General features: G+C 35.6%; 1 protein-coding gene across 4 annotated transcripts in view; it reads left to right on the top strand.

Annotated features, from left to right (window-relative positions):
- tafa5a (TAFA chemokine like family member 5a) overlaps positions 1–14,204 on the top strand; it is a 719,776-nt gene that overhangs the window by 626,111 nt on the left and 79,461 nt on the right. For all 4 annotated transcript variants that reach the window (XM_028812114.2, XM_028812105.2, XM_028812088.2 and 1 more), the window contains exon 3: positions 11,508–11,635. In XM_028812114.2, coding sequence (XP_028667947.1) covers positions 11,508–11,635 — 128 coding nt within the window. The remainder of the gene's footprint in view (positions 1–11,507; positions 11,636–14,204) is intronic.

The following is a 14,204-nucleotide window of genomic DNA, read 5'->3' as shown; positions in this document are numbered from 1 at the left end:
ACATGTATGTTAGTTCAGTTAAAAACTTTAAGTGAGTTTGGTTAGAGTGCATGTTGATAAGTGCATAAATGTGCCCCAGTATGGACTTGTACCCCATTTGGAGTTCATTAGTGCCTTGCAGACACTAGTTTTGGAAATGGCTGTGGCCTCTTATAGCTCTATAGTTGGATTAAGCAGGTTTGAAAATTGATGGATGCATAATTGTATTCTTATAATAGTAATTCATTTTTTGCATTATTTTTTAATTTCCAAAAAAATGTGAACATTTTATGTGCATTATCTTAATTTAATCATATTACATTGTGTGTGTCAGCCTAATTACATTCTGAGAATAGATAACTATCCTTAAGTATCTGCCTTATTTTATTTTGCTATCTGCTTTTTTATAACGTTTACTGGGGTTAATATCATGTGAGTGAGAAATGTGGAAGTAATTTCACTCCAATAAAAGTAATTACTTTTGATCCTTGGTCTCTTTTTAATTAAGATATATTAATAAATGTTTAATAACTAAAGCAGTACACGTTGTCTAGTTGCTTTTCTCCAGTTTGCTTTTTTTTTTTTTTAGAAATTTACATATATGTCATGGATTGTGCTGAGAGGAAAAATCATGTCAAATTTCCTGGCACCAATGCCATTTTTTGATCATTTATTAACTCTTTCAGATGGGATGGTGTAGTGATGCAGGTGTTTGTGCTGCTGCATAACATCCACAGAATGGATGTCCGATCTTGAGTTGGTTCTTGTGTTGCATTTGATGCAGCCAGGATAGGGTATGGTATCTTGCATATCCATAATAAAAGGAGACTTTAGAGACTTGATGAATAGACTGTAGAATCTCTGTATGTAATATTTCAATGTCACGTTTCAAGACTTTTAAAAACATTTGTTTTATTCCAGTCTCTTTGCATCTGTGTTATCTTTAGTGTTCTATAAAATCATATTACATATTCATAAGTTATTTCTTTGTCTTCTTCAGAGCTCTTTTTTTCAAGCATTTAGAACAGTTTTCCGATTGCAGTGCCTAATGAATTAATTTTATTTTGCTTGAAGGTGTAGTTAAGGACAAATCACATCTGATCATCATCTACATATCTGTGCTCTTTTTACATTATGGTGCATAAGCCAAAAATATAAAGTGTGAACTCCAATTATACAGACTTTTAAAGGTCAATGTGATGTAAAGATTCCCTAAATTGGTCTCAAATGAAAGATTAGTGCCAGAACTATTAACTTATTTAACTGCAACAGCTGGTCTCCCAGATGAGATGGTCTGCAGAAAAAGCTTTAAGTGGGATTTTTTCTGTTTACTTCATTATAAGTGTGCTTTAGGACACAGTTAGTTACAAATTGCTTTTGAGTTTACATCAGAGTTTTCATTCTGTACAGTAACATTTACCATTGTAGCCAGTTGAGGGCAGTCTCAGGCAAAAATGACTGCAGTATATTCTACTTTTACTGATGAGAAGTTTAAGACTTTAGAGCCCTAGCCCTGAAAGGGTTTTCAAAGTGTTCTGTTAATGTTTTTGAGCAGTTTACATATATATTATATATATATATAGTGGAGTTTTGATCCCCGGACACAGACAGATGTACTCAGAATGTCCCCAAATACACACTGTTTATTTTACTTTTCCTGCAACACACAATGCAACCACAATTACTCTCAATAACTCAGTCCTTATCTTTTATCTTTCTTTTCCTTTTCTTCACCGCCTCCACTCCTCTCCTGCAAGCTTCATCCTCTTCCACCCGACTCCGGTTTCCCGAATGGAGTGGAGTGAGGCGACTCCTTTTATACCACACATGGAAGTACTCTAGGTGTTCCTCACTTAAGTCCCAGCAACATTCCCGAGTGTGGCGGAAGTGTTGCGTTTTAAATCTGGCTCCTGGCAGCACTTCCGGTTGAGGTGGAAGTGCTGCATACCACAGCTCTGGAATTATCCCAGCAGCCCCTGGTGGTGGCCACATAACCCAACAGGCTTGAGTGTGATCCCCACAAGCACAACACAGACCCAAGTACAAATAAACCACCACCACCAAACCACCACACCATGTGTATGTGTATACAGTATATATGTATATGTGTGTGTGTGTGTGTATGTGTTTCTAGCCAGAAATCCATAAAGAAAAAAAATGAATCATGTATCTTAAAATAGCCTTTTAATCCTGAGCTTTCGACACCTATTATGTGACATCATCAGAGGAAAAAGTTTAGACATACAGAAACCAAAGGCAATACATCAGGGCAGATACTAAGAGTTCCAGAGAGCCATGACTATCAAATGGAAACACCATTAACAGACACTTGGAAAAGAATACAGCATATGCAGGCTTAAATAGAAGAAGATATAAATTATAAAAAAGACTTTAAGACCAACACCCTCCGAACTCACCTTACTAATCCACGCTCCTTACACCCACCTACCCCACTTTCCTCATTTGCTATATAGTGACTTTGATTCCTGTATGTCTAATCATTTTCCTTTGATGATGACCTAATAGGTGTCGAAAGCTATAGAGATAAAAGAGATAAGAAATAAAAGACTTTTAAGATATGTGCTCAATTTTTTCCCATTGCTGAGTTCCTGCTATAAATATGCAAATGGTATCACAGTCCTTTGCTTCCTTACATATATAGTACATTGTCTTTGGGCTGTCCTATTAATTGCTTGCGCAGCCACGATTCTGCAATGGATAAGGCTAGTTTGAAAATTATGAGACATGTTGGGTATTTAGGTTGTGTGCTGAAACTTCAGTATTCCCTCACTGTCCAAAAGACATTAATGATATTTAGATGAACAGATCACTTGGAGTGAGTCTGCACAATAATGAATAAATAGCTTGACCAGATTATCAGTGCAGGAGAATCACAAGGAAATCAGCTTATCAAGTCAACACTTATGCAGCTATACAGTGCTTGAGACGCTACATAGATATGTGATATGGTATTTAATAGGTTTGATGTGGACAATTGCTACAACATCCAAAGTAGGCAGCAAGCATTACTTTGAAGTACATCTATACAAAAGCTCTAACAAGTGAATTAAAGAGTAGCCCTCTCCACGCACAGTTTCCATTGTATTAATTTTGAAAAGCATTTAGCATGGTGTGAAAAACTTTTATGGATTTTCATTATATATATGCTTTTGTTGCAGCAGCGTGGTGGAAAAGTTTTTGCCACTATATTTTCTGTGTGTGGGAAACACTAGCCTATTTATCAAACCAAGTTTGTAATTTCTGAATTGAAGCAGAAAAGGCAGAATATGGGAAATAAGAGTGTACATACAGTAGTTAAGGTAGAAGTCCAGTCAAAAACGTAAGCTTGTTGCAATGATTAATTTCAGGATATGCAGTGACCCAACACTGAAGTTGGGATTCACTGCTTTAGAAAGTATGCAATGCACAATCCTATGGCATTTTATCTGCATATTTTTTATATTCAATTATCATACAAATTCTATTTTAATGTTAATATATATTTCCTTTTTAATGTCATTATAGCCTAGTTGGAAGGTTGGGGTATTTACCATAGTGTTGCTTCCTTATACCTCCAGGAGTGTGAGTTCCCAGCCCAACCTCCATATGTTTGCAGTTTTTACATTTTCCCATGTCTTCATCAGCAACTCTAAATTATCCTGACCTAAATGAGTATGGGTAAAGTTGCAAGTGTGATTAGCACTTAAAGGTTATTGTTTTTTCATCTTGTGTTGGAGTCACATGCCTAGTTACTTCCTGAGCAGAGTTCTGGCAAAGTGTATGTGGTTGTTTTTTCCTATGCACCTGGTTTTCCTTCCAAATTCTAAAAAAATGCAAGTTATCTCCACCTGGCCTTGTAAAGTGAATGGGCCCTTTCATAGGATAGTTTCCTACCCAGGATTGGTTTGTGTATTGTACCTAATGCTTCTTGGATAAAATCTGGCTCCTCATCCCCTGAACTTATAATAAGCAGATTTCATAACTACAGTTCATGATGACTTAATATGCCCTGTGTTTTCAGAAACAGAGAGTGCTGCTAGTAACAAAAGGATAACAAAAGAAAGACAACGCTTTAATGATTTCTATGTATCGTCTACAAACAAAATCTGATAAGAATTATGTATAAAAAAACAAGGCAATAAGCAACCCTGCCTTTATGTCTGGCTGCTTTTGTAGATTGGCACACTGTACATGGCAGGCCCAAATACTGTTGATAGCAAACACCGAGATGTTTTCTACTACTTGGATATTACTGAATATTCCCAGATTTTCCTAGTATAAATCTCTTCATAGTTTATACACAAGAGTCATTATAATTTCATAACAGAGGAGATTTTTCTAAATTAGAATGTATTGTTTTATTTTCTTAACCTAGTTCTAACAGCAGTTGATGGCAAAGAGCCCTCATATTTTCTGCAGCTGTCATGATACTAATGTTGTTCCAGCATTTAAAGTTGTAGTGTTTTTTGAGGTTTTCTATATAACTTTTTTGAAATGTCAGTAAATATAGATAGGCTTGTGTATTTGTAGTAAATAAAAGCAGTCCAAAGAGAATGCTTTAAAGAACTGAGTCACAAGTGAAGACTGTTGTCTTTTAGTAATTGTTATCCTTATACTGTACATACTTGGATTCTTTCAGAGTTTTGTAATTAAAATATTTAAAATGTTGGATGTACATGGTCTAAAGCTTGAGATTATGACTGGATGAGTAAACTCCTATTTCCCTGGTTTTGTTATAATAAAAATGAACTATGAGCACAATGCTGAATCACTAGGCATTTCTGTGTACAGCAGTGTTTTCAAGCTGTTTGTCTACATTTTGAGGACTTTTTTTAAGGCTTATTGTGTAGAAAATATCTCCATGGTGATAATCTTGTTTATATCCTTATTTGTTTAAACACTTTGCTACCTGAATATAACATAACTATATGACGTCTAGTCTCTATGCAGCAGATTCAGTAGTTGAGTTTTCTAGCATCGCATTTTGCACACATATGTAGATATGACCTTTCCAAGAGGTTTTCATTGTGTTATGCCTTACTTATCCTCATATCGCTGCAAAATTAGAAACTCTATTTCCACGCTTTGCTGCTCACTCAGCCTCAATAAGTCCAGAAAGATAATGTCGATGGTTGATTGGCACAGCCATCCTTCAGAGACATCCTTTGGGAAAAATGGCTTCTGCAGACAAATAGGTTATTAGCTTTCATATTAATCTTTCATTACCTTTAGGATGAAGTTGTGAAGACTGATGACTTTTCAGTGAACAAAGGTTACAAAGAACAAAACTCTGAGTATTTACTATTTAAATATATGCACAGTATACAGTATTTTATAAATAATTTTTGCACCATTTAATCACATCCATGTAAGTGCAATTATTATAATTATAATGACTAGTTTATGTTATTTAGGTAATATATATGTATATTGTGTTCTACCTGATTTTGGTGTTTGGGGCATAAAAATTCACATGGGCATTTTAAGCTTAAGGCATCCTTGAAGATGCTAGGTTCTTTCTCACAACAGTTGTCATCTCACCAAGTGATGTTCATATCCTGCTGATTGATAAGCATATATCACTTTTATCTGCCTGAAAATGCTGTAAAAATGTCTAAACATACAGACTAAGTGACACAGTGTACATATGTAGTAGGGTACCAGCCATCATAAGATAGATAGATAGACAGGTATAATGTTGCAGTTCTAGCTGTTTCTTACAAGGGCATGCTCCCCCTGAAAAATAGGTTTCATTATTCTTCAGTCTTGTCTCATCCTACCACAAACGCACATGCACACACACGCACACACACATACACACACACAAACACACAACAAACTTGATGATAGGAAAAAAAAATGAGAGCATTATTGAAAAATATAGTTTAACTTTTAATACTGATTTGATTTTTGAACTAAACAGCTTTTAAAGCACAGAAAACAGCATATCAGTAAAACCAAAAACAAAATGTTTCTTCTGTGTTGCTGAACTCTTGACTCAAAAGTTGTGTAGAGGTGGCTTGGTGCAGAGATAACATACAATGTTTGGATGAAAGTGATAAATGACAGTGATGTCTTAATCTATTGCAACTGAGAACAAAAGCAGGATATTATAGCTGCTCCTTTTAGCATCTTATTCAGATTTTTTAAAATGTTTTTACAAAAATTAGTCCAAAACTAAAATGCAGCACATTATGGAGTATACTGGTTAAAGTACCTACATATGAAATAATCTTATGCAGTACCTTCCAGATGTATCTGTTTCCTTGTAGAGATATATACACTTGAAAAGGATTTTTGTTTCATAGCTTTAAAATTATCCTTAAAATTACTTCAATGTATTATTCAACATTAAGTATTTGATATTTCCTCTGCATGCTAAATAGTTTTATATGTGTTTATAAACGCAAGTGAAATGTATGTGAAACAATTAAAATATATTGTAGGGAAATAGATCATATGTGTCGGCACAGATATTTAATACATAAATCACAGTGACATATTGATTATTTATTAGCGCTCACTACATTCTTTAATTAGAGCTGGAAAGCTTAAAAGATTGACTGAGTGTTATAGCCAATTACAACAATGGATCTTACAGCAAACCTGAACATTATCACAGTTCCCTGCTTCAGAAAGACTGACAACACAATAACATAACATCACACCTGCTTAATCTAATGTAAGGCTGCATGGAGGCTGAGCCTAACCTAAAAGGCACTGGGCCCAAAGTCGGAAACAGTGGTGGACAATGCACTGGTCAATTGCAGAGCTCATGCAAACACACAACCAAAGGTATACTCACACAGGGTCAATTTGGAATTGCTGTTTTGCCTAGCATGTACGTCATTGTGGATGCTGTTGGAAAACTAGGACAGCCAAAGGAAAGCCAAAGCAATCACTGGGAAAATATGCAAACTTCACATAGATAATGTTTGGTCATGGGAGTTTGTACTGAATGTGTGAGGCAGTAGCCCTATAAACTACCTGGTAAAATAATCAAGGAGCTGTTTCTTAAATGCCTTCAAGCAATGCCTATGGCAAGCAATAGAAATGTCCACATGTTCCTTTTAGTGCTGATTCCTTGCACCTCAACCAAACTTAAGTCAGTTCTCTTGGACTTGGCATCCACTCTTCATCCTCTTGTGGGTTTTCTTCAGGTACATTACTTCCTACATCTCAAAGACAATAAGTGTGTATTTGCATGTATGTAGCATGAATGCCAGCCTTAAAACTTAATTTCTAAGATAAGCCCTTGCAATCTTGCAATCATAATTGCAAGTGCAGGAAAAAAATGTTATTACACATATGCCAAAGGTGATACATTTTACTAGTATGTTGATTTGATTTTTTTAAAAACTTTTTCCGTACGAGTTTACATACAGAAACATGTATATAAGAATCTCATTGTTCAGATGTACATATGATAGTAAACGTAATGACAACTATAATCCCTAATATGTTTAAACCAATTGTTGACTGTTAATGGAAATCATCCCTCAAAAATGATATATTTTTTCTATATGTCATTTATGTTAGGTAGAATGCCTAAAGGGGGCTGGGTGGTCTCATGGCATGGAACCCATGCAGATTTTATTTTTTTCTCCAGCCGTATGGAGTTTTTGTTTTGTTTTTTCTGTCCTCCCTGGCCATTGGTCCTTATTTATTCTATGTTAATTAGTGTTCCTTAATTTTAATTATTTATTTTGTCTTTTTTCTCTTTCTTCGTCACGTAAAGCACTTTGAGCTACATTGTTTGTATGAAAATGTGCTATATAAATAAATGTTGTTGTAGTGATATCTAAGAAAATTTCTTAATCTGATGTTTTCATACAGTTTATGGTATAATACATGCCTGTAGTGACCAATGCTGTACAATGGCAATCAATATGAAAAACTTCCATGGGGGGAACAAATATTTCATATTTCTCATTTCTTATAATCACCACATTAGTTGCCCATTCATATGCATAAAATGTGGAAAGCAAATGCATTTTTTGCTAAAATATTTCTCTATATTTCAAGTTTCTGTATATTTACAAAATAATCAATAAATATAAAAGAAGAAATATATCATTCCACTCTATGATTTTTAATAAGGCAACAACAATTTTTATAGAAAAACAATTTTTATAGAAAAAAAGTGCAAAAGTCATACTACATTTAAATTGTGCAGTCCTTGTATAATATAAATAAACATAAATGCAGATTTCACATGTGAAAAAAGTAAGCACACTTCTACATGTATCACTACCCTTAAATGCCCAAAATTAAGAGATAGATATACCAGACCAGGTGCAAATGATTAGGACATCATTAGAGAGGGTCCTGGAGGAACTTTTTTTTTTATTTAAACCTCGAGACATTTAGTTGGTGTTGCTCTTTGTTGTTGATGTGTGTGTCACCATGCCTATATTAAAAGAACTCTCTGAGGCCTTCATTAAAGAAGGACCGAGACATCTGTTAGTCTGTAGAGGAGTTTAAATAGATCCCCAAACAACTCTAACCAAACCATGCCACTGTCTGAATGATCATCTGCAAGTGGAGAAAATTTCATACAGCTGCCATCTCGGCCAGGCCAGCAACCTAGCTGAAGAGGCAAACACAGGATACTGAAAGAAGTCTCTATAAGTCCTGCATTTCATTGCAGAACCTACAGGTATAGCTCTTGCCACTGTTGATGTCATAATGCATGATTGTTCAATTAGAAAGAGGCTGCACAAATTTGATCTACTTGGGAGGTGTGCCAAGAAGAAACCTTTCCTGTACAAAAATAAAATCAGGGCAAAACTAAAGTTTACCAAATAAAAACTAGGCAAAGAGTAGGAATTCTAGAACAATGTGCTCAGGTCAGATGAAGCAAACATTTGTCCACAGTACCAGAGGATGTGGCTAGTAAAATACCAGAGGCAACATTTGACCAGAAGAACCTGTCACTAGCTGTAAAGTGGAGATTTTATGGTTTGGGGCTGCTTTGCTGCAGCAGATCCTGGACAGCTCACCATCATACTGAGAATGTACCAGAGGATGTTTGAGAGTAATGTGAGAACATCTAACAGAAGATTAAAGCTCCACAAAAAAGTAGAACTATAAACATGACAATAACCATAAATATACCCGTAAATCTACCAAGGAATGCATGTAAAGAAACAAATGGAGGGTTCTAGAGTGACCAAGTCAAAGCCCGGATCTGAATCTCATCGAGATGCTGTGGCGGATTTGAAATGGGATGTGCATGCAAGACACTCCTCAAGCATTGCACAGCTGAAAAATTCTGTGTAGAGGAGTGGGAAAAACTTTCTCCCAGGTGATCTCTGAAATTGGCGGACACTTCTATTAAATGTTTACATGTGCAGTCAGTATCAGCAGCTATTACAGCCAAGGGTGTATTTACTTTTCCCATAGACTGTCATGGCACATCTGCTGGTATTTCATTTTTTTAATTATTTAAATTTTTTAATTATTTCATTGTTTGTTTTTTTCTTTTATCCATATTACTAACCGAGAATGGCAAACCGGATGGCATGGACACAGGTACATGGCGATGGGACCATGAGACGTACTGCGCTGGCGCGTACAGCTCAACTAACGGAAATAGCAAATTAAACAACAGCCATATTGTGAGTGGCACTACTGCAGAGTGAAGTTAGGAATAATGTGCTGCTTGGGATTGTACAAACCGCTGAACGCTTTACACCAAATTCAAACACAATACAGCTCAACGATACACACACGAGCCCACCTGGATAAGATCAATGAACGCAGGCGCCTACAACGCGCGTCAGAAACTGCGGAAGCAAAGCAGGCACGGGTTTAGACACTACGGGGTCCGCAAAGGTCCACAAAGATAGTACGGAATATATAAGAGCACACCGATCAAAAAAAAATCAATCGTGTAAAAGCACATAGTACACACAAATCATGTGCTCTCAGCGCATAGAAAGCGTATAAGGACAATACGGAGAATAGAGACCCAAAGGCATTGGAGAGAAAAAAAGGCAGATAAGAGATTATGAAAGCAGTGGAATTCGAAAGGCTTAAACAAATGATGGCACAATACACATGCAGACAAAAGTACAGAATATGAAAGCAGTAAAATTCAAAAGTATTGTAGCGTCCCACCCAGGTTGAGGGCTTTTTGGTTTTAAGTGCGTCCACTATTAATGAACATTCATTAGGAGTAATGAATATCATTTGCTGTCATTGTCATTCACTTAACTTCCCTGAAGAAACAACTGGCAATACAACTAATGAGTTTACACGCTGTTGTCAAAGGGGTCAGGTTAGACTGCCTCCTTTAGATGAATATCCTGAATATCTACGGATGTTTCTAACTAACAATGTACCCGAAAGTAAAAACATTATGGACTGCATTAGATCCTACAATAGTTCATCTGCTTTTGCATCTACCGGGGTAAATATCAGGCCACCAGCTGGCAATGGCCCATACTGCTTTCGCATATGTGGACAAATATTACATCGGATTGGAACAGTGCACCCTGAGCCAAATCACGAACGCAAATATGCACAGATCTACGTGTTAGATCCAGATGACGCAATCTATCAACGATTTTACTACAAATGTTGTGCATAAAGAAGTATTCCAATAGATCCTTCTAATGTGCCATGCTATGGGTTCTTTACTTCCTTTGTTCGTCATCTACACCTTTACACTCCAATATATCTCATACATTCATCAATGTATTTCGGGTTACCCAACCCCGGGGGTAGGCGAGCGAAGCGAGCAGGGGGCAGAGCCCCCTTGTTATATCATATTCCCTTTTCATGGGGTGTACTTACTTTTTAATATGACTGAATCCTTCCACAAAATTTAAGATTAAAAACCTAAAATCTCAATTATATCAATTATTTACCTTCATTTCTAAACACTTCTTTAGAAATCCCTCTTGTAAGTGCATTTAAACACCTTGTTGCAATGTGGTAAAACTGAATAATCCTTCAGTCTGGATTACAAAGGACTGATAGGTCTTCAAGCCCAGGAGACACCACACTGGGTTTTATGCAGCTTCCCTCTTTACTGTAGCACAAAGCAGAATAAAGATATAAACTGAAAAAAGGCCAAACTGGCAGCTTCCAAAATCAGGTTATATTAATACAGAAAGCTTGCCTTGTTACCCATGTGATGTGAAGCTCTCAAAATTAGGATCAATAATCTTTTTCTTTCAGTAGCAATAGAATTTATAGCTGCATGGATGAACATTATAGTGGTAAGCTGAATATGGCTTAAAATGTCATTATACTCTATCTGCAATCCACACACTTTAACGGTGTAACAGCTGCTTTGTAAGCAGAAATGCAGTTAAAGAATGTCTTACTTGACTGAGCATTCCTCTTGAGTCCGACTAAAGGTCTGAGCAGTGCTTTTTTTTTGTAAAACACATTTAGCGGTATTGCCTATTTATTTCTGAATACTTGGAAAACTAGCTTTGCAATTGTCTAGAACAAATATTGAGATGTGCTTCTCTTTTGCAGTCAATTGTAAATCTGTTTCCTTTTTCTTTTTATAGCACGGATTGTAAAGGCAAAACAATGGTGTGAAATGCTTCCTTGTTTGGAAGGAGAAGGATGTAATTTGTTAATAAATAAATCAGGCTGGACTTGTACACAACCTGGAGGCAGAGTGAAAACCACAACAGTAAGTATTTTTTTAATGTTACCAAAGGGGTTACCATCTCATTCTTAATGCATTAATGCTGATGTCCTCTTGATTGAAAACAGGATCCTTTTTTCACACTTTAGGTTAATATTTATGCTAATTAAATGCACATTCAGTGAAGCACAAAGAACTTTTGTTTATATTCTGAGTGTATTTTAAATGTTTCAATGTGGTTATGATAATAGCTGTATTGTGTATATTGCATTTGACTCTGTGCAACCAAAGAGATTTTTCAACAACATTATAGCATTTTCAATGATCAACAGATTGAGATTCACAGCAGTTATATATGACAATGACAAATTTGAAGAAGGGACTTCACAATTTTTCATATGAAATATATAAAATGCATCTTATTTTGTAATTTATTAGAAGAAAAAGGGGAAAGATAAATAATTGAGTGAGGACTGACCTGCTTTAAAATGCTTCTGTCTTTTAGTATCTTTCATCTTGACAATGACAATTACATGATGCTGAAATCTCGTCCTTGCTGAACTGAAGAAAGTCATACTTACCCTGTGCATAGAAAGGGAAGTTTGTCTTTTTAGTTTGTGTAATAGACCTTTTTATACACAAACTTAAAATCTGTTGTTCAGTGATTGATGGTGTATGACGTTATAGGTTTTATATTGGAGCCTAAGTGATGGCCATGGTCAGTAAATTATAAAGTATAAATATAAATTAAATTAAATAAATTATAAATCCTTGGCTCAACTACACTGATTATTTAAATACTGCTGAATCTAACTACATTATTATTTAATGTCCCGAAACCTGAACTAATGAGAATCAGAAATAAAAAATATATAGGGAGGTTAATAAATGATAGATAGATAGATAGATATATATATATATAGATACTTTATTAATCCCAATGGGAAATTCACAATGATTTTGTGATGGAAAATCACTAAAGTCAATCCACTACCAATAAGCTCCTACCTTCATGGTATTGGTCAGGCTGAATGGGTGTATTATACGCCCTTCATGGAGTAAGCTTTTCTATTTCTGCACTTTACACTATTCTTTCTAAGATTTCTCTCTCTTTGTCCTGTTAGCCACCTCTCTTTTGCTACAGAAATTTTGACTCAACCCTATATTCACTCCTCACAACATCCCTGAGCTCTGTGAGATTTGCCATTTGAACTCAATTGAAGGTCTAATTTCCAGGGTAACCTCCGAGTCATTACATTGTTAAAGGCTTCACCACATGACTATCTGTTGACCCCTATTTTTTCTTCATGTCTGCCTCCTTATAGGTAAATAAAAGAAAAGGCAATCAGAAGTCCCATTATTCAAACAATCATGACTTTTATAGTTCTTTTTTTGGGTTTCCCTGCTGCCATGTTTCAACTAGTTTGCTATCCATGTTATCCTTTAGTACAGTACCCTTTGTTTCACATTTTATAACAAATAGCACCAGCATTCTAAGTCATTTTCTTTGGAGCTGTCTTATTTCACCAAACTGGAGAGTCCCCTAATGGCATTGCCTGGTTCAGGTCAGTTGCTGAGGTTCTCTTCTTTGTCCTGATTTTTTTTTTACTCTTCCATAATGTATCTTTTATATTTAATTCCTATGTTTCCTTCTTTTTTTTGACATTTTTCACCTTTTTTAAATTTAGTGTTTACTATTCAGTCAACAATTCTTAGTTAGCTATCTAAGAAGGGTATGGAACAGCTGACTATGTTTTTCCCTATTTTGTCTATTTTCTCTCAGATTAATAAATACAGAAGTGTTATTTTTCCATTTTATTGAAATTATTAAAATCAAATAACATTCCATACAAGCAAGTCAAATTTGATACAACTAAATTCAGTTCTACCTCCACCCATGAGAAAGAGAGGAAAGGCCAATAGCCAGAGTAGAAAAAAGGAGGAGAGAATCCTTTTCCCCCAATGTGAATGCTTATTCTAAAATGTTATTAATTAGATCCTGCCAGGTTTTTAAAAAGTGTTAATCATATCCACTAAGTGAGAATTTATTATATTCCAATTTCAAATAGTGTATAACATCAGTTACCCACTGACTTAAAAGATGTAGGCTAGGATTCTTCCAGTTGAGCAAGATAAGTCTACGTGCCAATAGTGAAATAAAGGCAATTACAACTTGTTTGTCCTTCTCCACTTACATCCATCTGGGTGTACTCCAAACACATCTGGTAATGGATTAGGATGGATTGTGACACTAATTCTGTCTGATAGGCATTTAAAAATGTTTGTCCAGAATGATGTTAATTTGGTGCAGGCCCAAAACATGTGGCTTAGTGAGGCTAGAACTTGCTTGCAACGTTCGCAGGTTAGATCTTGCTCCTGGAAACACTTTGGACAATTTTAAACGAGATAGACATGCACAATAAAAAATTTTAAAGTTTAATAATTGTATGTTTTGCCCATATGGAGCTGGTGTAAATACTATGCATGGCAGCATTCCACTCCTTTTCTGAAATATTGAGTGACAGATCCTTTTCCCACTGTACTCTGGAATTTGTGAAAGGAAGAGACTCAAGACTGATCAATATCTCTTACGGAACAGAAGTAGGTGGGTGGT

This window comes from Erpetoichthys calabaricus, chromosome 1 (genome assembly GCF_900747795.2).
Source record: "Erpetoichthys calabaricus chromosome 1, fErpCal1.3, whole genome shotgun sequence".
Taxonomy (NCBI): domain Eukaryota; kingdom Metazoa; phylum Chordata; class Cladistia; order Polypteriformes; family Polypteridae; genus Erpetoichthys; species Erpetoichthys calabaricus.
The sequence above is the reverse complement of the archived record's forward strand: the minus strand, read 5'-3'. Positions and strand labels throughout refer to the sequence as shown.